Source organism: Solanum dulcamara, chromosome 3 (assembly GCF_947179165.1).
Source record: "Solanum dulcamara chromosome 3, daSolDulc1.2, whole genome shotgun sequence".
Lineage (NCBI taxonomy): Eukaryota > Viridiplantae > Streptophyta > Magnoliopsida > Solanales > Solanaceae > Solanum > Solanum dulcamara.
Window position 1 is genome coordinate 2,081,683 of NC_077239.1, and position 23,283 is coordinate 2,104,965.

At 32.5% G+C, this 23,283-nt stretch overlaps 4 protein-coding genes across 8 annotated transcripts; 2 read left to right on the forward strand and 2 right to left on the reverse strand.

Annotated features, from left to right (window-relative positions):
• The first annotated feature begins 209 nt into the window (after positions 1-209).
• Positions 210-5,421, forward strand: LOC129882116 (monodehydroascorbate reductase). Its single transcript, XM_055956270.1, has 10 exons — positions 210-339; positions 1,618-1,689; positions 2,255-2,306; positions 2,676-2,756; positions 2,907-3,025; positions 3,114-3,333; positions 3,471-3,589; positions 3,675-3,800; positions 4,243-4,383; positions 4,845-5,421. The coding sequence occupies exons 1-10, from the start codon at positions 289-291 to the stop codon at positions 5,163-5,165; spliced, it is 1,302 nt and encodes a 433-aa protein (XP_055812245.1). The 5' UTR covers positions 210-288; the 3' UTR covers positions 5,166-5,421.
• A 119-nt stretch (positions 5,422-5,540) lies between these two features.
• LOC129882118 (APO protein 3, mitochondrial) lies at positions 5,541-8,312 on the reverse strand. Its single transcript, XM_055956271.1, has 3 exons — positions 7,616-8,312; positions 6,558-6,988; positions 5,541-6,235 (listed from the first exon to the last, which is right to left on the reverse strand). The coding sequence occupies exons 1-3, from the start codon at positions 7,975-7,977 to the stop codon at positions 5,826-5,828; spliced, it is 1,203 nt and encodes a 400-aa protein (XP_055812246.1). The 5' UTR covers positions 7,978-8,312; the 3' UTR covers positions 5,541-5,825.
• A 1,431-nt stretch (positions 8,313-9,743) lies between these two features.
• LOC129882119 (protein CIA1-like) lies at positions 9,744-15,011 on the forward strand. Of its 5 annotated transcripts, none has more exons than XM_055956273.1 (6): positions 9,744-9,890; positions 11,587-11,643; positions 12,586-12,639; positions 12,918-13,023; positions 13,895-13,978; positions 14,701-15,011. In XM_055956273.1, exons 1-6 carry the CDS (start codon positions 9,835-9,837, stop codon positions 14,785-14,787), a joined length of 444 nt encoding a protein of 147 aa, XP_055812248.1. In that variant the 5' UTR covers positions 9,744-9,834; the 3' UTR covers positions 14,788-15,011. The 5 variants fall into 5 exon arrangements, with proteins under 5 accessions (XP_055812248.1, XP_055812251.1, XP_055812247.1 ...); XM_055956272.1 differs by lacking the exon at positions 9,744-9,890 and adding an exon at positions 10,434-11,231; XM_055956276.1 differs by lacking the exon at positions 12,586-12,639 and having other exon boundaries at positions 14,701-15,009.
• A 3,827-nt stretch (positions 15,012-18,838) lies between these two features.
• On the reverse strand, positions 18,839-19,600 carry LOC129881422 (uncharacterized). Its single transcript, XM_055955629.1, has one exon. It carries the CDS (start codon positions 19,359-19,361, stop codon positions 18,906-18,908), a length of 456 nt encoding a protein of 151 aa, XP_055811604.1. The 5' UTR covers positions 19,362-19,600; the 3' UTR covers positions 18,839-18,905.
• Positions 19,601-23,283: the final 3,683 nt, after the last annotated feature.

Below are 23,283 nucleotides of genomic sequence, written 5' to 3' on the forward strand. Positions count from 1 at the left end.
TAAATTACCTTTTCTTATCCAAAAATATTACTAATAACCATATTTCCAATTTGACTTGATCTTCTTTCCAAACTGTCGTGGCAACGGCACAGTCAGCAAATCAAACGGCTAATAATATGCCACGTGTACGTTCGTTATTGACGACCTTCCTCGTCTCATCATCTTTAATTTTTTTCCATTTTAACCAATCACAAATTGTATCCATTATAAATATCAGTCCACATTCATCATTTCTCTTCATATTTTTCTTCACAAAAAGCTAACTATTTTTACTGTGAAAGTTCATCAATGGCGGAGAAATCATTTAAGTATGTGATCGTCGGTGGAGGTGTTTCTGCTGTGAGTATATCGTTGACAGATCGTCAAATTAGTTTTTCTAATAAATCGCTTTAGTTTTTGAGTTTTATGAAGAGGATTTAATTTTTGAGCTCTTACATGTTTGATTTTGAGTTTGGAATTCGGATTATAGTTTTGTGGATTATTTTGTGATGATTTTGCTGTGAGAATTTTTTTGATGTGCTATGTAGTTTATAGTAGATCTGAAAGTTAGCATAGTGAAATGACGTTTTGGTTTCTGCATCTGTACAGATATACACTGATGAATATACATATGTATAGAGTATTTTTTTTTCTGATAACTGAGAAATCGTCTGGCGCACGGTTCTGCACAAACATAAATATACATGTATTTTTAGTTTTTACTTACTATTTTGACAGTCAAGTGTTAGATTATCTGCTGTCAATGTTTTAAATCTGCTCTGGAATAGTTGATTTGCTTTGAAATGGAGTTAGATGCTTTGAATACGGAGTGATAGTATATATAGACATGGATACATTTGATCGTATACGTTGTTGTGTGTGTGTGTCAATGTGTGTGTGTTTGTGTTACTTTATTTTTCATGTAAATTTTTAGATTTTGGAGAGTGACAGCTAGAGTGTTGTTGTAGGTAAGCTTATCTGCTTCATTGTTTTGGTTTTAAGTATGAAGTGATTTGGAAATGTAGAACCCCTATCAGTTGGCTTGTTGAGATATTGGGAGCAAGAGATCATGACATACTTATTTCTATTTACTTTGGATGGTTAGAACCAGTTGACACAAAAATAAATGTCTTTTGACGAGTTAAAGTATCCCAGTCTCCTCTATTGTGTCCTTTGGCTTAGAAATTGTAGATATCGATTGGTTGGATACTGGAACTCTAAATCTTTTATAAAAATAATGGAATTGGCATATAAGTTTCCTAATTTGTCATTCCTTGTGAAGAGTTTAACAAGTTAGCTTCTTATTTGGGATAACTAATGATTAGGATTCTATTAGAGATAATATGTATTGCTACTTCTGCCCACAAATTATTTCTTTGTTTTGTATACAAGCTTCTTTTTTGCATTTACTGTTAGTTTCTTTTTTTCCTGTTATTGACAAACAGGCTACAATTACCTCTTTCCCCAGGATGTGAAAAAAAGTTTATTAGGAACTAGCTGAAGTAAAGGATTATAACAACTCCTCAAAATTTTCTAGTTTTTTTTCTGAACTCTTGTAGGAACAAATCTTGTGGTTCTGCATTAAGATTTTAGAATTTGTGGTTGTAATGAATTTAACAAGGTTGGTTGCACTTGCAGGGTTATGCTGCTAGAGAATTTGCAAAACAGGGAGTTAAGCCTGGGGAACTGGCTATTATTTCCAAAGAGGCGGTAAGTATTTTGAACTGCTTTCTTGCCTTCACTAATTTAATAGTAAATCATAGTTGCATTGGTGCTTGTGTGGACTTCATTTTGGAGAAGGGAACATTTCTTTTGCTTTTTGTAAATATCGTGTATCATTGGTCTCTAGATTTACCTTGGTATTCCAATTAGGTATCTATAAGAATCTCTAAGTTCTGTTGTGTTGATGTTATAAGCTAATTTTTTGTCAGCTTACGCTTGTAAATTCCCTGAAAGCATTCATTTGCGATTCCGTAGCTAATACAAGGTTGTTAAATTCCCTTTGATATATGTTTGTCAATTAGGAAAGGAAAAGCGTCTTGTACTCTACCATTTGCTTGTAAATTTTTACCTTCTTTGCAAAACGAGTTCTGATCAGACCTCTGTAATCCCTAGTGTTTTAGCTATGCCTCTCTTTGGTTGATTTTTTGCAATTTATTTACTCTTTTGTCCTTTCTTTCCTGCTCATCCTGCCTAAATGTATATCTAACAGTATTTCCTTCTTTCAGGAAATAGTGTTAGATCTGACTGCTAAAAATGTTTTTTTATACCTCAGGTGGCTCCTTATGAACGTCCTGCACTTAGCAAAGCATACCTTTTTCCTGAAGGCAAGTCCTCTTTTTCTGGATAGTTAATTTTGACCTTCGTAAGTGGAAGTGTGGATGTGAACTTGAATAAAAGTCGTACTACGGAAAATGAATATTATTTTGTTCGTAGTTAAAGTCATTGTACACACATTTGAAAATGTATTTTATTCAATTTTTCTTCTAGAATGGTTATTGCTTCTCCTACTAGCAAAGAAAAAAATGAAAACAGTGAAACAATTTGAGCATGATTTATTATACAGAATGTCATCTCATGTTGTTTGGCATAAATTGGTTTGTCAAAAAGCTGATGGACTTTTTAAACTTTTGTAATTGACCTGGTATCAGAAAATCTTTTCCCTAACACCTTTGATGTTCCGCTTTATCTACCAGGAGCTGCTAGACTCCCAGGGTTTCATGTGTGTGTTGGAAGTGGAGGAGAGAGACTGCTTCCTGAGTGGTATGCAGAGAAAGGTAATGGTTTCTTTGCGTTTAAGCTATATTTGCAGACTTATGGTCATGCATGACTTCTGTCAGCTTTACATATGGTATATCTGGTTGAAGACACAGCTCTTATGAATCCTAGGCTACATCTCTTATGAATCATATGGTCTTGTCTTGCAGGCATATCGTTGATCCTGAGTACTGAAATAGTGAAAGCAGATCTTGCTTTAAAGACTCTTGTTAGTGCGGCGGGGGAATCGTTTAAGTATCAGACACTTGTTATTGCAACAGGATCCACTGTGAGTCTCTTGGAAATGTGGTTGTGTTGTATATTTTTACTTTTTGTCATTTGTCATAGCATGAACTTCTTGTTCCGTGTCTGTTCAGGTTTTGAAGTTGTCAGATTTTGGTGTACAAGGTGCTGATTCCAAGAACATCTTCTACTTGAGAGAAATTGATGATGCTGACCAGCTTGTGGAAGCATTAAAAGCTAAGAAAAATGGGAAGGCTGTAGTTGTTGGGGGAGGATACATTGGTCTCGAGCTTAGTGCTGTACTGAGACTGAACAACATTGAAGTCAATATGGTTTACCCAGAGCCATGGTGCAGTAAGTAAATTGCTTCTAGTTCCCACACTGCATGCACAACACGAAATGTTAAACTGTTTCATGGTAGTCGGTTGTGGAGAATAAATTGTCCTGCTTAGTTGTATTCTAATCTTACTGTAATCCTTTTTGTTTTGCAGTGCCTCGGCTTTTCACAGAGGGCATAGCTGCATTCTATGAAGGTTATTATAAAAACAAGGGAGTCAATATCATCAAGGGTACAGTGGCTGTTGGGTTTGATACCCACCCAAATGGAGAGGTTTTTCTCAATACTCCACCATTTTGAGAAATCTTGTTGAGCTTTAGAGCATTACCTCACAGTTTTCTTGTTTCCATTTTTGCAGGTGAAAGAAGTCAAACTTAAAGATGGTAGAGTTTTGGAAGCTGACATAGTAGTCGTAGGAGTCGGAGCAAGACCACTCACGACCCTATTCAAAGGGCAAGTTGAAGAGGAGAAGGGAGGAATTAAGGTGTGTGCTCACTGTTCAGTACTCATCCTTCAAATAAGTTCTAGCTTGCGTGCTTTTTGATGATTTTGTCATTTTCACAGTTAAACCATTAAATAATCCAGTATAATGTACCCAAAAGAAAAAAAATAAAAAATTCAGTATAAGCTTCAAAAGTAGATGAGAGCAACTGGGATGATTTGTTGAAGGAACAGATCAATGGATTTCAGAAATTTTGGTGCTATTGTAGGCAATACAAAGAAATGAAGTAATCGCACATGAGAAATTGTATCAAATAGTGGAAACCCTTAAACTTGTTGATAAGGAAACATCATATTTTTATTGTCAAACCAAAGCTGTGTGTTCTCGTCACGCTATAAGCTGTCTGCTTCTTACAATGCATTATGTCGTCATTCCATTCAAAATTACTGGATTCCTGTACTTACACCGAAGCTTCTATTTGCAGACAGATGCGTTCTTCAAAACAAGTGTACCTGATGTATATGCTGTGGGTGATGTTGCCACTTTCCCTTTGAAAATGTACAATGACATTAGAAGAGTTGAACATGTTGATCATTCTCGCAAATCTGCTGAGCAGGCTGTCAAGGTATGAGACAGTTTCCTGATGCTGTCCAGAGATATTACGAAAGTGTTATATTATTGACTTATCGTTCTGCTTATAATATGTTAATTCTTTACTGGTCAGCCGTGACTGCTCTCATGAGTCATGATATAAACTGGATATTTGAAGCACACTACACACGCAGATTAGGGTGTTCAAATACTGAAAACTCTCTCCATTCTACGGGCCTACTAGTTGTTTGTCCTGCATCCAGTATATTTGTTATAGCAGCATGTACAAATACAAATATGTGACAATACATCGTTAAATTACACTCACACAGGTCATCTTTTGCTTCCACTGTGTGACTTCTTCAAACAGCTATCTGCAGTTTGCTAGTGTCTTTCTACTCTGTCAATCAACTCTGTCAAATGTTGTTATAAATTCCCAAACTCCACATCTTTTTATGAAGTAAAAATGTTAATATTACACTGTTGCTGGTGCAGGCAATATTTGCCAGTGAGCAAGGGAAGTCTGTCGATGAATATGACTACCTTCCATACTTCTACTCCCGTGCCTTTGATTTGTCTTGGCAATTCTACGGTGATAACGTGGGTGAAACAGTGCTCTTTGGAGACGCTGATCCCAGCTCTGCAACTCACAAATTTGGACAATACTGGATCAAAGACGGAAAGATCGTTGGTGCATTCCTCGAGAGCGGGACACCTGACGAGAACAAGGCAATTGCTAAAGTTGCAAAAGTTCAACCCCTTGCTACCTTGGATCAATTGGCACAGGAGGGCATCAGCTTTGCCTCAAAGATCTAATTTTTATACCTATATTGGATTAAAAACAGCTCTTTGAAGTTTCTACCGTATTTACCTTGTAATCGTTTGACATTTTTCGTGGCTGGTTAATTGGTTAAAAATGTGATGTTTCTTCATCTGAGTTTAGTTGCAGAAGATCACCCTGTAAGGCATATATATACATACCTTAAAGTGTGACATCTCTGTAAATAATGGAATGTTAGAAGCAATGGTTTGTGAACTCATCTCCAGAAAATATGAGCATCTATTTACTTGATTTTGTTGTGCTTATACTACTTTTACGTGGCACTTTTTCCTCATTAGCCGGTTAAAAAATAGACACCTTTCAATATTAAAATTCACATTTCACCCTTAGTGCCTAATGACTTACTTTTATAGACACAAAAACGACATGTATTTACAATATCCTAAAGGTTAATGCGAAACTATTGTTTACTTATACATTGTCCTAATTTTATTTAGGCAAGAAAATTTGGTTGTATCTCAACATGAAGTTGAAGTTACGACAGCCACAATCTGCGTAGATTACCTTAACAACAGAGTCCTGGCAATAATATAGTCTTGGGTTATCCTCACCAGCAACAATCAAACCAACGAACCAACATCCTCAGTCTAATGTTGCTTCTCCTCTGCCAATATGTTGGGCAGCATTTCAGAGTTTTATACAACTAACTTTTCTTCATCGAGTGCAGGAACTACAACATCTTCCCTCATCATGTGATAGTAATCATCACCTACCTGTGCTCCAGCTTGACTAAACAGTTCAACGACTGCAGGTAACTTTCCGTAATACCTCTTCAAAGAATCTACCAAAAGGTCACCAGCATGCGGGTTTTGGACATGCCAAACATATACAGTGGAGAGAAAATCATCTATTGTTGCCGCTTGCCAAGCATGCTGTCCATCCCTCATCTGGTGCTTGAAGGCTTGACATTGCCTAACCCTATGACCCTTTGGCCCAACTTGCAACTCAGGACAATATCCACATGTTTGAACACCATATGTTTGCATGAGCTGTATGGCTCCAGTACGCATAATCTCCCAAGCTTCCATTCCTCGCATGGCGAATCCTGCATAAGTGATAAATAAGTAGTGGAAAGTCAAACTAGAAGGTTGGTCATACAATAAGAAATAATTCTTTTACATACTTTGAAGCCTATGTTGCTCGGACTCTTCAAAAATGTTGACGGACGACAGGTGATTGTCGGATACTCCAAAAGTAATGCATTTTGGAGAATCCAACACAGGTGTGGCAACAATTTTGGAAACTCCAAGCAACATAACTTGACGCTCATGAGAGGAAATTACTTGGGATGTATTTCAATAGGAAAATCCACATTGAAAGATGACAACAATTATAAGAGAAAACATTGTAGTAACATAAAGGTATACCTTTTATGTCATCATAGGGTAAATTTAAATAATTTCCATCTCCAATGGGCTTTTTACTAGTTTCCCTAGACCTAAAAGTTTCTATGTCCTTCCCGGAAAAATCATCCTTGGGAAATCTCTTCTCAAAATCTATGAGTTTTCCAGCAACCTGGTAAATGGGGAACTTCCTTCTTCGGGTTGGGTAGTCAGGTAAGTCCACACCAGCTTGAATGCACAATTCCACAAGGGCTGGGATGCGATCAACTTCAAGTCGCTCATTGTGTGAAACAGCTCTTCCTAACCTGTCATAGAGATGAAAAGATTGTACAACAGGTAATACATGATCTACGCCCCCTTTTTGCCATGTATGCTCTATGTTCTTCTGACTGCCGCTAGCATTGCAAGTTCGGATCTTATGTGGTGGATGACCAACATGAACTTCGGTACAGAAGCTGCACAAAAGGACAGAGATCACAACATAGGCCTGCTTGCTTGACAATTTTAACAGTTGAATTTCATATTGAGTTGCCAGATAATCTTCCATCAATTAAGTAGGCCTCAACTCCAAATCAGCAGGAGTCAGCTATATGAATCTTCTAAGTAGGCCTGCTTTCTCGAAAGTTTCACACCCCAATTATTAGTTGTTCCCTTTTCCTACCTGAACTATGGCGATCCATGTATTAAAACACACCTAGTTGAGTATATGATGATAATTCAAGTAGGAAAAAGGAACAACTAATAGTTGGCTTAGTCAGCTTCGAGGTGTGTTTTAATATACAGATTGTGATAGCTCAAATAGGCAAGGGAACACAGTGATAGTTTAGGTAGGAAAATGAAACAAATAATAATTGGAGTGTGAAACTAGCAAAAAAGTATTTTTGACCATTTACTCTTTTACATATGACCAGTTGCAACAAAGTTTGCCTAAATGCAAGATTTCTATGTTGTTCAACTCCTCAAAATGTTGATGGGTGCATGTCGTACTCTCCAATAAGTAGTGTATTTTTCAAAGATCCGAAACCAGTACGAAAACAATTTTGAAGAGTCCGAGCAACATTTGGATGAAAAATGAATGTTACCTGCAAAAATAAATAGGAATTTCCTCCGAAATCCTCGAAACACAAGCTAATAATTGAGCTCTGGAAGCTAAGACCTGATGAGCAACAGGTATTAGCTTTTCAACTAATAGCCCATTTTCAGGTGGCCGCAGCGCAACTTCACGTACCACCCTTCTCTCTTGCTTATCCAGTCTTGCTTTCCGCTTAAGCTCGTTAATACTCGTCACCCATGGCTTTTTTTCAGCCTTTTTCAGCTTTCTTGGTAGCACTTCCATGGCTGATGCAGTTGAATACAATGGACCAACATTTCCCACCTCCTTCACAGTGGATATTATCACATTTCCACGAAGATTTAAGATTGACGTAACTCGCCTATGAAACATTCTAAGAAGCTACAGATGTAAAATACTGAAAGTTCTCTCAAAGTTTTATTTTGAAATTCATCAGCTAGGCATTATAACAAACAGTTGGTGTGCAGAAGGGTTTTGCAGACAATCATTATCAAAATAAGAGGGGCTTTGCAGTTTAACGACAAATATATACAAGAATATATATATATATATATATATATATAAAAGAGGACAGCCCGTGCACTAATCAAGATTTACTAATGGCTTGAACACGTAACGTTCTGATAAAGGATAACACTAGGACAACTTTACTAAAACACTATATAAATATTTGATAAACTAAGATATTCTAAAAGTAACTAAAATAGATAAGAGGGAAGATTAGTTTAAGGGTTAAAAATACTTTTAAATTATTTGAAATGAATAAAAATATCTTCTATTTATAGTTTGATCTAAAAATATCCTGATCATTGATACGTTGGTGCAGAAATGTCCTTATTGTTATTTAATGGATCACAAATGTCATTTTTTAAATATATATATATATATATATATATATATTTTTTTTTTTTGAACATATGTTTTTCCTAATAATATTTTTTTTATTAGCAAATGTTAAATCTATACCAATTAGAAAAGGATTAAAAAATTTAAAATATTTTTTATTTTATTATAACTATTTTTTATAGTTATTTGAATAAAAATTAATGGTGAATTTAGTATAATCTTATATAATTAATGATGAATTTAGTATGATCGTTATTTGACCTTTTTTCCTAGATAAAATAAATTTTGGAGAGTAATTGATTATTTCTCATTCTAGTCGAATTAAAAAAATAGTAGATTCATTTGCCAAGTCACCATTCACCTTACCTTCCCCTACTATTTTAATGTATTTAATTTAAGATCACTATAATATTATTTTTAGTTTTTTTAAAATCAAATTTCTTAAGTGATTTTATTTTTACACGTGAAAAATTGAAAAAAAACACAAGAATTTTGAAAGATTTTTTTTCTTTCTATTTGAATTATAAAGGGATACATTGAATCACAACTATATATACTCACTCTTCACATAAAATTGGTGAAGACTTAGGGATGATTAAATTAGCTCATGAAAATACAATTCGCATAATTCATTGAAGTTTGGTCATATTATTAACCTATCTATTTGTCAATTCAGCTCATTTCAATTTATGAAAATATATACCCCAAATTAACTAATGACAAATCATATCAAAATATTTTTAAAATGATATTCTTTTTACTTGATATGTTATATGTTGTCATAATAAATAAATAAAAAAAGGTATTATTAGGTATTAAAAATTACTAAAAAATATAAATAAAATAATCAAAATTTAATAAGAATTGAACGAGTTGCACATTTTAGCCCATTTAAATTCAAATAACTTTTGAATGGGTCAATAAATCACTCATTTATTAACTTACCCCAATTTAACATGTCCATTTGAAGTAGAGGTGGACTAAAATGAAAATAAAAAAAAAAGAAATTACAACTTGGTTGAAATCTGTAGTTAACTGAACTTTTATTTTAAAAACTATAGGGGTCTAACTGTCAGTTCATAAACTAACTAACTAACTTAACAGGCCTATTTAACTAACATATAAGTACAGAGTATTCATCTCTCAGCTCACTGTAAAAGTCCCCTCAAAGATCACCAAAATCTGATCAAATTTTCCCAATTTATTGAGCAGCACAGTCGCTTCGCCGCCACAATTCCGCCGCGATGAAGAATTTCAACGACGACGATTTTAAACTTACAGAGTTTCAAAGGTTCGAAGGTCACACCGGTAAGGTTTTGGGTGTTGTTTGGAAGGTGGGTACCGTAAATTGGGGTTCTCCAGCAGTAATCGCATTCTGGAGTGATGATAAAACCATACGAATCTGGGAACAGAATTTCTCCGGGTTTTTCGTGTGTAAGGTTTGATTTCTTTTTTCATTTTCTCAACTTTAAAAGTATGAGTTACTTTTATTAGGAGTTATCATTTGGATTAGTTGATCGTAAATAACTGATAAGGTTTTAAGTGTTGAAAAACATTTTCAAGTGCTGAAACTGATGTTATAAATAAATGTTTGGAATAGAAGTGTTGAAACTATTAAAAAAATAGTTGTGGTAAAAAAAATGTTGATAAATTGTTCTTTTATTAGAATGAGGGGCGGAGCTAGTAAGGGCAGTGGCGGACCCAAGATTTTTAATAAGGGGGTTCAAAATCTGAAAAAGTAGACACACGAATTAGCCGAAGGGGGTTCGACATCTACTATTTATACATAAAAAAATATTTTAACCATGTATAAATAGTATAATTTTTCGCCGAAGGGGGTTCGGATGAACCCCCTAATTACATGCTAGATCCGCCCCTGAGTAAGGGTAGGGGTTTATCCGAACTCCTTAGGCGGAAAATTACATTGCTAATATATGGGTAAAATTATTTTTTATGTGTATATAATGGATGTTGAACCTTTTAGTAAAAATTCTGACTCTATCACTAATTAGAATGACTAAAATTCCCTTATTTTTCGTTAAAGTGGGTTAGAGTCTCGCATTGGTTGGAGAATAGTATGTAATATGCTTATATGATCTTGGAAAATCCTATGATGAGCCAACTTTTGAGATTGAGTTAGGTGTTAGGTTCATTTAACATTATATTAGAGCCCGGTTCGTTCATGTTTGGCTCCCGATCTGCACTACAATTGGACCTGGGCGTGAAGAGGGGTGTTAAAATGGGTTAGTGTACCTAGTTGGAAAATGGGCTGCTGATATGCTTCTATTGACTTGGGTAATCATCTCCTCGTGAGCTAGCTTTTGGAGTTGAGTTAGACTCAAGTTCCATTTAACAATTTTCTAGCAAAAACTTATAAATTTAGAGGGTGTCTGTTTAAGCTTATAAGCTGGTCAAATTAACTTATACGCACTTTTTAGCTTATCTACGCGTTTGGTAAATCCCATTTCCTTATAAGAATTGTTTCCTCTATGTTCCTTCTTTATTCCTTCTCTAATCTCTAGCACTCTTTCCATGCTCAAGAAAACAAAGTGATTTTCATTCTCTAGCTAGAATGACTATTTGAACCTATACATAAAAAGAGTTGTAATAACTCTTAGAAGGAAATTTTGCACGCTGTTTTGGAGGTATCATGTTCTGTTAGATCATGTGCCTGGTCACCGGGAGGATGCAAATTGTTGGCAGCAGCTTGCTCTGATGCCAGCACTGCCATTTGGAAAGATGTCGGTGTTCATTCCTATGAGAGTATCTACACTTTTAAGGTACAATGACTTTGTGAGACTATCTGAGAAATTAACTCTCTATAAATATTGCACATATAGACTTCAAAGATATATCAGCACTCAGCAGAAAAAGGGAATTTGTTACTACAGAGTTGTTTTGATTTGGCTTGCAATTTATTCTTGATCCTAATTTGGATGGACTTGTATATTTAGGATATTTTTTTCATTTTCTTTAATGAGTTATAAACCTACTGAAATTCTATCTGCTTTCTTATTTTCATTATGTGGATAATGTCCAGGGTCATCAGAATGAAGTGAGAAGTGTGTATCTTAAATAGGATAGTTATTGCAGTCACTACTAAACAGATTTTACATTGAATTCTCTAACTTGCAGTGATGACCTTACCATGGAGATATGGAGTTGTGAGACGGAGAGAACTGTGGAGATTTGGTAAGCCCGGTCTTATCCTCACTTTCATAAGCATAATGTAATCCTATATAGTTGATTCATGCAATCCTATGGGAGAGTGTCCCTCATTGATTGTGAAGAGCTTTTTTTCCCGCTTTATTAACAATTACCTTTCTATGGGCTAGTAAAGAGTAAGAAAGCAGAGTGTCCACACGCGCACATGAGAACTGGGCCGCAAGGCAAAATGGTTAATCCCCCCCCCCCCCCCCTCCCACCCCCACCTGGGGCATAAGGCCTAATCCAAGTCACATTTTGAATCCTGGGGAATTTTCTGTTCTCCATAATTATTCTATTAAGTTAGCACACGGAAGTGTTTGCAACCACCTGTATAACGGGGAGCAGAATGCTTTAAGAAGCCATCCCTGTTTATCCTTGGTCAATGTAAGCATCCAGATGCCTCCAAGCAAGCAAAGATTTTTTTAGGGTAATCGTCGTGTGTCCAACCCATGCTCCGTGACAACTATGGTGGTGCCACGAAATCTTCTAGTATATGAAAGAGTGAAAAGGTGCTTTTGTTGTTGTGGAATAAGAAGCCTTTATATCTTAATGCACATAAAAAAAAATCAAAAGAAAGGAAGGTGTAAGTCTTTTGAACATCATTTTGATGCATTCAGATGGACAATTATTTTTGTTCACTTAAGAGACCGCATTTATTGCTTTGTTTATTTTTTTCATTCCTCAGGCAAAGAGTGGTCTTCATTCATTTGGTAAACTATGTTTGGTATAATTGTTCTCAGCAATTACTATGTTTTCCGAGAAGAGGGTCAATTGGAAACAACCTCTCTATCTTTTGGGTAGGGGTAAGGTCTGCATACACTCTATTCTCTCGAGACTCCACTTTGTAGGACTACAATGGGTATGTTGTTATAATTACTATGTTTTCCAATTCCTGATTTGCTACCATCTCCTTTTTGTGCTTATTAGGTCACATGCTTGCACTCTATCTGGATATCATGATTTCGCAGTTGACTGGTTGTGGTAGCTACTCCTATCTATTTCATATCATCCTCAAGATAATATATGTTCTTTTTTCTGTTTGCACTCCTTAATTTTACCTTTTTTTTCGACAGTTTTTCCTTTCTTACAAAGTCTATATTTTTTTTTTTGGGGGGGGGGGGGGCAGTTTAAGATTTACAGTCTATTTTCCATGAATCGAGTTTCATAGCTTGTTTGACTGTCTAGATTTCATGTTTGATCTATAGGATATGTTATAACTATTCCTACAGGCTAACACACTGGATATTCTAATGTGTTAGGGAATTACACCATGCGCCACTTAATGAGGCAGAAAACCCAGAAATATTTGCGAGTGTAGGAGCTGATGACGCTGTACGTGTGTTTATCGAGAATAAGGACAATGAGGTATTGGAAAATCTTCTATATCCTTAACACCGTTTAGTACTTCAGGTGCTAATTGTGTTGAGTATAATGTCAATACTGTAGCTGATCAATTCCGGCGAGCCTTTCAAACTAGTACTATTAGTAATTGGTAAAAAAAAATCTTCAATAAACAATGATCTTTCGATCAAGTTTTGAGATCCGTACTCCAGAACCCACCTCCTATTAACCCAAATTTCTTATGGGAGCTGGAAAAACTGCCCCAGACTTCACGATATAAAAAAAATAGAAAAAAATAAAGAAAGAGAAGATTACAGTAATATCAGAATTAACTGCTTAGGACAGAGGCCAATCTAGGATTTAAGCCGGTTTCAACCTTTAACATTCTCAGCAGTGAACCCATTATATATTGAATTTATTGGTTCATATCTACTAGTTATTGCAATTTTGATGGATATTTACACATAAATTTATGCTCCACTGAGAAAGTACTTGATTCAAATGAACGTGGTAACTTAAAGTTGCATCCTCCCATGGCTTTAGGACAGTTCTTGGATTCTGATTTTGCTCTTCTCGCCAAATCTCTCTCAACTTGAATGTCTCGTCATCAAAGTTTTTCTAAGACATATTTTTCCTTGTCAACGAGCCTCTTCTGAAGAGCTAACACTAAATAATTGATATTTCACTTCATTGTAATTTTTATTTCAATTTCTTTATTCATATATTTGTCATTCATGTGTATAATTATTAGTCTTGGACATATTTGTGTTTTTTCTCCCTTTGCACCTTTTTTCATTAAAGCCGATGCTTTATTTGCACTTTTCGCTTAATGTCCTAACGAAACTTAGAGCTTTTTTTGCGTGTTTTGCTATTGATAACACTGGTCTGATGACAGGTTGATGAACTTACATTTAAACTACTTTTGAAGAAGGAGAAGGCTCATGAAATGAACGTAAATTCTCTGAAATGTCACGCTGGGGTAAGTCACTGGAATACCACAGTAATAGGATTTTGACATTTTTACTGGTTCATCTGTCATTGCTTTAAACTCTGCAATCAGTATGCTGCAAAGATGCTTTTCACTTTGCGCAGAAGCTGAGATCACCTGGAAACTTCTGAGTGTGTTGGATTCCGGATTTAAGTTTTATGGGTTCAACATTTAAGGTTCTTAGTTAGACCTCAGTTTCTGTTGACAGATGTGTAATAATCTATGCTACTTGGACCATCCAAAAATATTTCCTCACCTGTGCCACATTCTCCAAAAATGCATAGTTTTTGGACAATCCAACACACTCCTCGCGAAATTTTTGAAGAGTCTGAGCAACATAGGTGATAGGATAGGTGTGTCAAATTTGACAAATGGAGCTGTGGACAACAAATATGTTAAGACATTGCAATGATTGTTGTATGGTTTATCAAGGAGGCGAAATGTTTATCTTCTGTTATATTATCAAATACTCAGTCGTGTTGTTTTATATCGAAGATTAGAAGAGTGGATTCACTCTATTATGCTTGCTACCTTTAGTTTGATCAGTATCTGTCTTAATTCGACTATTTTTTTTTCTTCAGCAAATTGCTCGAGGCCTGTGTTTGCATAATTTGAGTTTCTCCTCTATTTCCCCAACAAAATCGGAAACAAGATTGATTTTTGGTCAAATAAATTTTGAAATATGTTTACTTTCTTCTGTCAAAACCTTGCAGGATAAAAGGTTTTTGGCGTCAGCCAGTGATGATGGAACAGAGAAGATATGGGAGTTCGTTTGCCCTTCGCCTCAGTGGCAGGGCTAGACTTTTGTTCAAGTGGGTTCGAATTACAAAGAACCAGGATGACAATTGATAATAGTAATAATCATCATTTTTTCTTCTTTTTATTCTCATTATATCCATAAAAAGTTGTTTTGAGGTGATATTTCTAATGTAACGTATACTCTATTAAGTTTTTATCTACTAAGAAAATTTTCCACATATTTTCAATTTAGCATGTTACTTATTACTCTTAGATATAACAATTAAGCTGTAGCAATTTCGATAAATCATATATAAATTAAAAAATAATTTAGTAAAATAATAATCCCTCTGTTTTAATTTGTTTAACATACTTTCTTTTATAGTCTGTTTTAAAAAAGAATGTCCCTTTCCTTTTTAGCAATTTTTAAATTTCAATTTTCCTCATGTCATGTTCAAAACAATAAGATTAATTGATACATGTGACATATCTTTGATTTTAGACCACAAAATTCAAAAAAAAAATCTTCAATATATTAAAGTACGTGTCAAGTCATAAAATGTCACTCAATTAGATGAAGTAAATAAATAAAAATACACTCACCTATCTTTCGTGTATAGTAAATAAAAAGGAAATATAATACACAACTTTGTATATTATAAAAAAATTAAACTAAGTACTATTTGAAAACTATAAATATATAGCCTAAATTATTGACAATTTAAAATAATTCTCAAATACGAAACTTAAAAAGAAATTTGAACTGATAAATTAAAAATTACTTCTACAATAAAACCTCAATAAAGTAATATTCGATAAAGTAATAATCTCGCTATATGAATATTTTTCTCCGGTCCTAACTTGGATCAGTTATATTAAAGTAATATTCTCGCTAAATGCATTACATAATAATTAAAAATAAAGTATCAAAGGCCCAAAAAAAATATAAAGTAATAATTACTAGAATACATCAAGAATTTATATATTTTTAATCATTCAATAATCCTAGACCAATAACTATTTCTTTTTAAAATATAATTTTTATAGTTGATTGTTTTTTCTTCCCACCAAAACCAAAATTAATCTCATCCTTAACTTTTTGTCACGACCCAAAATGGGTCGTGAGTGGCACCATTTTTGATAGGGCAAGTTCAAGATTATGGATTTCATGGCCTCAGGATTTCAGACCATATCACAACAACATATCAACCATCCAAACCACAACAATTAAATGCGTAATAAACTTCACACATTACTCAATGAATATCAATCATTATTAAGAGTCTATCTATGATATAGAATAAAAAAACCATAACCTACCTCAACCGAAGAACCGAAGTAAAGCAAGCTAATCAACAATGTCTTTCCCCTTCTTCAATGCCTCAGATCAATCTCAATCTATCAAATATATAATATTTATAAGTAAACTAATCTGTAAACACCAATATTATATATATGTTTAACCTAGACCCAATAACTCACTCAATTCTATAAACACGTTCCTAATCTTGATGTCACTTAACATGTTAACTCCCATATTTTCTCAATTTCAAAACTAGGGTTAAACCTCAATTAAATTAAATAATCACTTTAAAATTTGAGCCTTTCGTAACGCTTCCGAATGATCAAAATATGTTCAAATACATAATCTTCATAAGAATACGAATCCAATGACACCCATATTGCTATATTTATTTTCAAATAAAAAAATTGGGTCAAAAAGTCATCCCGAGTCATTGAAGTCAAATCTGAAAATTTCTTTCCGAATATGTTCACTCATGATAAAATAAACTCACATGTCAAATTTCAGCTAAAATGGATCGTTATTCGATCCCCAAATTAAGATTTTATGTAAAGAATCCTAAAGTCATATTTTCTTATTTCAGCGTTATCTCTCCACCAATATACCCTAAAAATATGTTCATAATCACATAAAAATCTAATGGAAAGGATGAGAATAATTACCTTGACGCTTTGGAATGAAAATTCCTATTTTTCTCTTCTCTTTTATTTTTCTTTTCCCCTTTCTTTTCTTTCTTCCTCCGTATTTTTTTTTCTTCTTCTAGTTTCTACGTTTTCTGGTTTTCTCGTTACATCTGATGGCTTAATGCCATCAGATTTTATATATATAATATTTATTATTTTTTTTTGTTTCTTCTTTTTCTTTTCTGAATCAAAATCAATAAACCTTATCCTTTTGCTTTAATAATTGGTATAGAATGTTAAGTAAAATACCAACTTAGCCCACTAATTAAATTAGTTATTTAAATTTACCCCTCAACTAAATAAATATAGTTATCGAATAGTCTAAAATACTCATAAAAATATACGGAATGCGTCTTTTATGAAATAAAAAGCTCTATTTATCAAAACTACATAATGGATCGTTACACTTTTTGAAGAGCGAACACAATTTACGGAATCTCATTTGACAAATACTCTGTCGACCTTTTCAGAGTGTGCGATATTATTGATTGACTAATAGTCAAATCAAACTTTTGTTTCACTCATGCTTGCAAATCTTTTTGGCTAATAGTTGGATTCTCCTTCTTATGCTCACATATTGCGTTTCTTATTTTATTGGTTAAAGATGATTTTTGTACGTCTTTCAAATGATGAGAAGACATTATACTTGGATTATAATTTTTAAACATCTAGCTTTTTTCTTTTATAGTTAACATAAAATCTCTTAATATTCTATATACATAAATACAATTAGAAACATTAAACTTCACTAAATTCGTTTAGCTTTCCTATATTTAAATAATAAATATGCAAAGACTACACTTTTTAGTTTCCTAAATTTAAACTTTTGAAATTCTTGATTCAAATATTTTTTTTCTTTCTTATGGCACATACTGCAAAATACTCTCTAAAATAATAAATATTTATTTATTTATTTTATCGATAAATTAATAATCTCGAGAAATAAATTTTTTTTCGATCCCAAATATTTATATTTATAGAGGTTTTACTATATTGTTATTATAGTCAGTCCTGAACTATCTAGTTTTTGCGAATTTCACACTTCAACTATCTATTACTCCTTTTTTTTTATTTGAACTATCCTCATCTATATATTAAAACACGTTTCAACTATGGTTGTTCCCTATTTCTACCTGAACGATAGTGATAGTTCAGGCAGGAATAAGGAATAACTGATAGTTGAGGTGTGTTTTTAATATATAATATGTTGATAGGTCAAGTAATACAAAAAAACAACTGATAATTAAAGCATGGAACTCATGAAAAAATAATATTTCGATATCTTTTTGATCATTAACTTTAGCAAGAATAAATCTGCAAATTTCTAAATAAAATAAAGATGGGTCCATCTTTTTTTGGGTGGATTCTTTATTACTGTATGATATTCTTATGCATGCATGTTGTATAACAAGTTGTACTGTAGCATCATGGATGCATCTCTCAAGCAGCCATATTATGTGATCTATGTTACATGTTGAAATTCTGTTTTGGCTTTTTCTAACCTTCTTTGCTTCTTAATAATTTTAGTTTTTCACTCGATGTTTCCACCTCTTTTTGGGATCGACTCTAAATTTATATTGTAAAATTTTATTTTGAAAGTAGAGTGTTCTAGATCAGTGACAAATTCAAAAAATTTATCCTGAGAAGTCAATAAGATTATACATCTTTCAAGGAGATTCAACATATAATATGTATACATAAAGAAATTAACGTATCTACATAGTATAATTTTCCAAGTTAGCTCTTATTAATATTTCCTTATCCTTATATTTACTTTAAAAAGGGAAAAAAAGACATTAGTTACTATTATTTTGGAATTTCAATTTTTTACTAGTGCAATTCCATAGCAATATCATGGAGTTTTCATGACATTAAGTTAATACTATTATTCCATATTTGATGGTAAATGAGTTCTAAAAATAATTTAAACAGTAATGAGATCACAAACACATATTTTAATGAATTGAAGACAAAACAATATCACACAGATCGAAATAAGAATACCTATAATTCAGGGAACAAAAGTGCTATTATCCCAACCATTAACATATGTATTTCTTCAATGTATTAACATGGAAACACACAATTATTATGATACTAAATATTAAAACAGTTCAATTAAAGATAAAAAAAAAAAGAGAAATCAGAATTTATTTATTTTTAAAAAAAACTCATCTTTTTTTGGAGCATAATTTCAATAGCTATTTTCAATTCTCAATCTGCAAGATGAATTTCTTCTTCTTCTTTCTTCAACCAAAGCAGCTTTAGCTGACATTATATTATTATTATTCATCAATTTTGAATCAAATGCACTACAATCAATCCAATCATTGAGTAATTCCTCTTGTCCCCAAATTTCTGGTATCCATACATGTCCTGCCACTTCAATTCTATGTCTCTTCAATCTCTCACGTCCATTATCTTCCGCCCTCATCGACCCGCCCTCGGTATGCGTGCTGGCATGCCCCACGTGCACCATGATGTTAGTTCGCGTATCGTTGAATTTTTCTTGATCGTGCTTGACCGTGACATTATTTTTCTTGGCTAGTAAATTACTAGGCCTCGTTGAATCGAGCTTGTCACCGTTAGGGTCAGGACGTCTCGGGGATTGTATCGAAAATTTTGATGAACTTTCTCGTTTGTTCGTCATAATGAATGAATTTTTATTCGTGGTGATAATAGTGATGATAGTGATGATGTTCGTCTTTGAAGCAAATTGCTGAAGGGAGAAAGGATAGTTTTTTTTTTTTTTGGCTAGTCTCCAAACTATAGCGTTGGAGCTAGCCAAGAGAGGGTGTTATTGAAGGGAGAAATGATGATTTTATTTTGGTCTCCAAACTATAGTGTAAAAGAGAGAATATATTCCTGTGTTGGGAAACTATGCAATATATGTCATATGAGGGGATTTATTAGTATTAATATTTTTTGTGGGGGGTAAGGAGCAAAGATTTGTAATTAATATTGTGTGTAGGGGAAAGGGCCAAAGATTTGTAATTTGGGGTGGGATGATAGATCATTTTGGATTTTTCGTTTGATGTATGACATGTACATTGAAATTCGACTGATCAATTTAAATTTATACTGTATAGAATTCATTTTTATTAGTGATACCTTCAATAAAAAAAAATTCATATTTAAAATTTAAATACGAAATTTCTAATTATAATATCATGACCATAAAATGTGTATTTTTTTTTGTATGGATAGTGAAAATAGTCAGAGGCGGATTCAAGATTTTGAATCTCTGGGTGCCATGCTGCTTTAAATAGTAACATATAACAAAAATTCTAACGTAGAGCAAGATAATATTTTAATATTTATTAGCAAATTTACATACAAAATTTAGACTTGTTCTATTGGTTTAATTAAGATTTTACTTACAAGAGGTGGGTTCTAGTCTCCTTATTCGCAATTCTTTTTACAATAAATTCGCAACCTTGAATGATAAAAAAAATAGGTTTTAAGAAAATAAACCCCACAACAGGATTTGAACTTGCATTTCTATGGTGATAAACTTAAATTTTAACCACTGACACTACAAAACTCATTATTTCTATGAGTGTCATGTTTAATATTTATATTTTTTTTATAAATATACATATATATATATATATATATATATATATATAAAATTTCAATCGAAACTAAGTGATGGCATGACATCCCCTCCGTGCTATGTAAATTCGCCCATGAGAATAGTACTTGTCTTTTGTGCGGAGATTTTGATGCTCAAATTTGTGTGGTTAACTTCAAAGCTTTTCTTTTAAAAAAATGTACTATTTACCATAAAGAAAATGGACAAAGATAGGCCTCTTATTAAACAACCAAGAGGCATACATTAATTGGTCAGTGGATTTTTAGAGGATTCTGAGGTTTATATTGATTTTTGAGCAGAGGTAGGGTAGCGTTGTAGTGCGTTGTAGATTCTTAATTCGAGTGGAGAATATAGTTAATAACTAAGCTTTTTGACCAATGAAAATAGAAAATCTGATATCGTAGCAAATGTAACTTTACAACATCGAATTTATAAAAACTAAATACTTTTATCATGAAAAATAAATTTATGTGTAGAATTTTATTATACTTGAACAGTAGATTTTTGAAGGATTGTGAGGTCGAGGTCGATATTGATTTTTCGATGTAGGGGGTAGGGGATGGAAATGTAGAGTTATTTCTAAGTTTTTTTTTGATCAATGAAAGTATAAAATTTGATATAGAAAACTCAAAGGTGAATACATCTTTACGACATATTCATATGAATTCAGTATTTTTAACATCAAACATAATTTTTTATATAAAAATCTATCAAATTGGATGAATGGTAAGGTTGACATTGATTTTCGAGTGGGGATGAGGAATATATAGAGTTGTTTCTAAGCTTTTTTGGCCAATGAAAGTATAGAATTTGATATCTGAGATTCCAAGGTACATGCATCTTTGTGACATCAATTCATAAAATTAAATATTTTCGATACAAAATATAAATATATTAATAAATTTATAGTAAATTATATTAGAATTTAAATTTTGAATTCATCGTGAAAAATATGTGGTGTGTGATTCACACTTATACGGGCTGCTTGTGTGGTAGCTGTTTCAATCATTTAATGAGATAGAGACTAGTTTGGAAGGGGGTGTGAGCAGATATTTTTTTAATTAAAACAAATTCACTCTCCTTTTACATTTTTTTTTTTGTATAAAATAGTGTAAAAGAATTAATTATATTGTCAGTATGAATGAAAAAATCATGTTAATTTGAATTTTAAAAAAATTAAATTACATAAGTTATTTTCGAAATTTGAATTTCATGAATTATTCTTAGAACTTAGAAACTTTTTGGACACTAACATGTTGTGGTAAAGTTCAACTTGCTAAAATTTAATTGGAGTTGTTTCGTGTTTTAATTAAAAATATGTTTTTTTATCTAAATTTATTTTTACATTAAAAATGGATACTTTTTAATTATATTTGAAATGTGTTTTAATTTTTATTGTCGGCTCAAAAATTGATCATTCCACTTTCTTTTTTTTATCTTTATATTAAGACGTAAGAGATTGAAAATATAAAAACGTCTGAGATCTTTTTAGGATTATTTTCTTCTATTAAAATTATAGATTTTGATTTTACACTATTTCATCCTAGAGGGATTAATTATAAATTACCTATGTTTTGATTTAATCATTTGGTATTGTAGAATCAATTAGTTGACTAATCTGAATTTATGTCACATAAGATCTATTAAGAGCGAAATATTTTTTATAAAAAAATTCTTTATTCTCAAAACTTGAAGTCAATTTAAAAAAAAATCTAAAATGGAGAAATCTTATTCTTTCCGTCACATTCCGTGATGATAACAACTTATATTAGTTAGTGGACTGGAGATGAGTTATTGTATGGTCAAAATCATGTTTTTATTTTCTGGAATCAATTCTACCAACTAATAATAAATAATATATTACTTGCAATAATTTCAACCTGTATTTCTTACCATCTTTTCATAAGAAAATCATTTTTTATGGCTAATAACAATTCAAATAGACAAAAATCATCTCATAAAGATTTTTTGTTTTTCATTTATGTCATTTTATCGATCAAAAATATATGATATAATTAAAAATAATATATGTGTCATAAAAATGATCTGTCCTTTTTTTTTGTTACATGAAAAATCATTTTTAGTAATTCACTTTGTCTGTATCAACTCAACTAATGATTTGGCATGTGAAAATAATTATTTTTGTACCCTAAAAAACAAAAATCTTGTCATGTTAGTTTTGGTAATGTAGCAGTTTTTTGGTCTTTTCAACTCAATTTCAATATCATAATAATGAGAAAAACTACCCAACCATGCAAGGTAAAATAAATGTCAAATCCATTGGTGGCCCATTAAAGTTAACATCAAATTTTATTTAGATACTTTAAGTGGACGATGTTCACTTTAGATACTTCATGTATGATTTTGCTGTACCATTTTAACACTTTTTGCTGACATGACAAAGCGAGTTGATACACTTAACAATAGCGCATGAAAGGCTTTATTTAGTCATTTTTAATTTTATTCTCTTCTTCTTCTCCATTTCTCAAGCCACCATCTCCCACCTTTTTTTCAAGCTTAAACTCCTTCAATGGAAATTGAATTTTTTATTCAAATACGTTTTTAAGCCATTTTTTTTCTTCATTGTATTGTTTTTCTAAATCTATCATCACCTCCCTCCACTTTTTTCGCCGGAAAAATGGATACCAACACTCATATTTTATATTTTTTCTCTCTTTATTTCTTCTTCTCACTCTTTTCTTCTCACCATTGTCATTAATTTTATCACTAACGTAAAAATTTGTTTAATTTTAATTTTTTTAGATTTGTAAGTCGCGCCCACTGTCATCTTTTTCTCCTTTCTTTTCTTTAGATCCAATAATTATAATCATGAAAAAAAATCAGAGAAAAAATTGGGCGTTCAGGGAGGCGGTGGAAAAGTTTGGGAAGGAAGGAGGAAGGAGGTGTGGGATAGTTGTGGTGGGGTTTTAAAATATGTATTTTTTATTATTATTGTTTATGGCTGAAATTTAGTTTT

Bases quoted from the DNA above. Each gene is read 5' to 3' on its own strand.
- LOC129882119 (XM_055956272.1), top strand. From the start codon at position 11,167: ATGCCAGCACTGCCATTTGGAAAGATGTCGGTGTTCATTCCTATGAGA. The intron at 11,232-11,586 runs GTACAATGACTT...TCTAACTTGCAG, and splicing joins AGAGTATCTACACTTTTAAG to TGATGACCTTACCATGGAGA. The intron at 12,640-12,917 runs GTAGCTACTCCT...CTAATGTGTTAG, and splicing joins TTCGCAGTTGACTGGTTGTG to GGAATTACACCATGCGCCAC.
- LOC129881422 (XM_055955629.1), bottom strand. From the start codon at position 19,361: ATGACGAACAAACGAGAAAGTTCATCAAAATTTTCGATACAATCCCCG.
- LOC129882116 (XM_055956270.1), top strand. From the start codon at position 289: ATGGCGGAGAAATCATTTAAGTATGTGATCGTCGGTGGAGGTGTTTCT. The intron at 3,026-3,113 runs GTGAGTCTCTTG...GTGTCTGTTCAG, and splicing joins TTATTGCAACAGGATCCACT to GTTTTGAAGTTGTCAGATTT. The intron at 4,384-4,844 runs GTATGAGACAGT...TTGCTGGTGCAG, and splicing joins CTGCTGAGCAGGCTGTCAAG to GCAATATTTGCCAGTGAGCA.
- LOC129882118 (XM_055956271.1), bottom strand. From the start codon at position 7,977: ATGTTTCATAGGCGAGTTACGTCAATCTTAAATCTTCGTGGAAATGTG. The intron at 6,989-7,615 runs GTAACATTCATT...CCTTTTGTGCAG, and splicing joins ATTCCTATTTATTTTTGCAG to CTTCTGTACCGAAGTTCATG. The intron at 6,236-6,557 runs GTATACCTTTAT...TCACTTATGCAG, and splicing joins ACCCTATGATGACATAAAAG to GATTCGCCATGCGAGGAATG.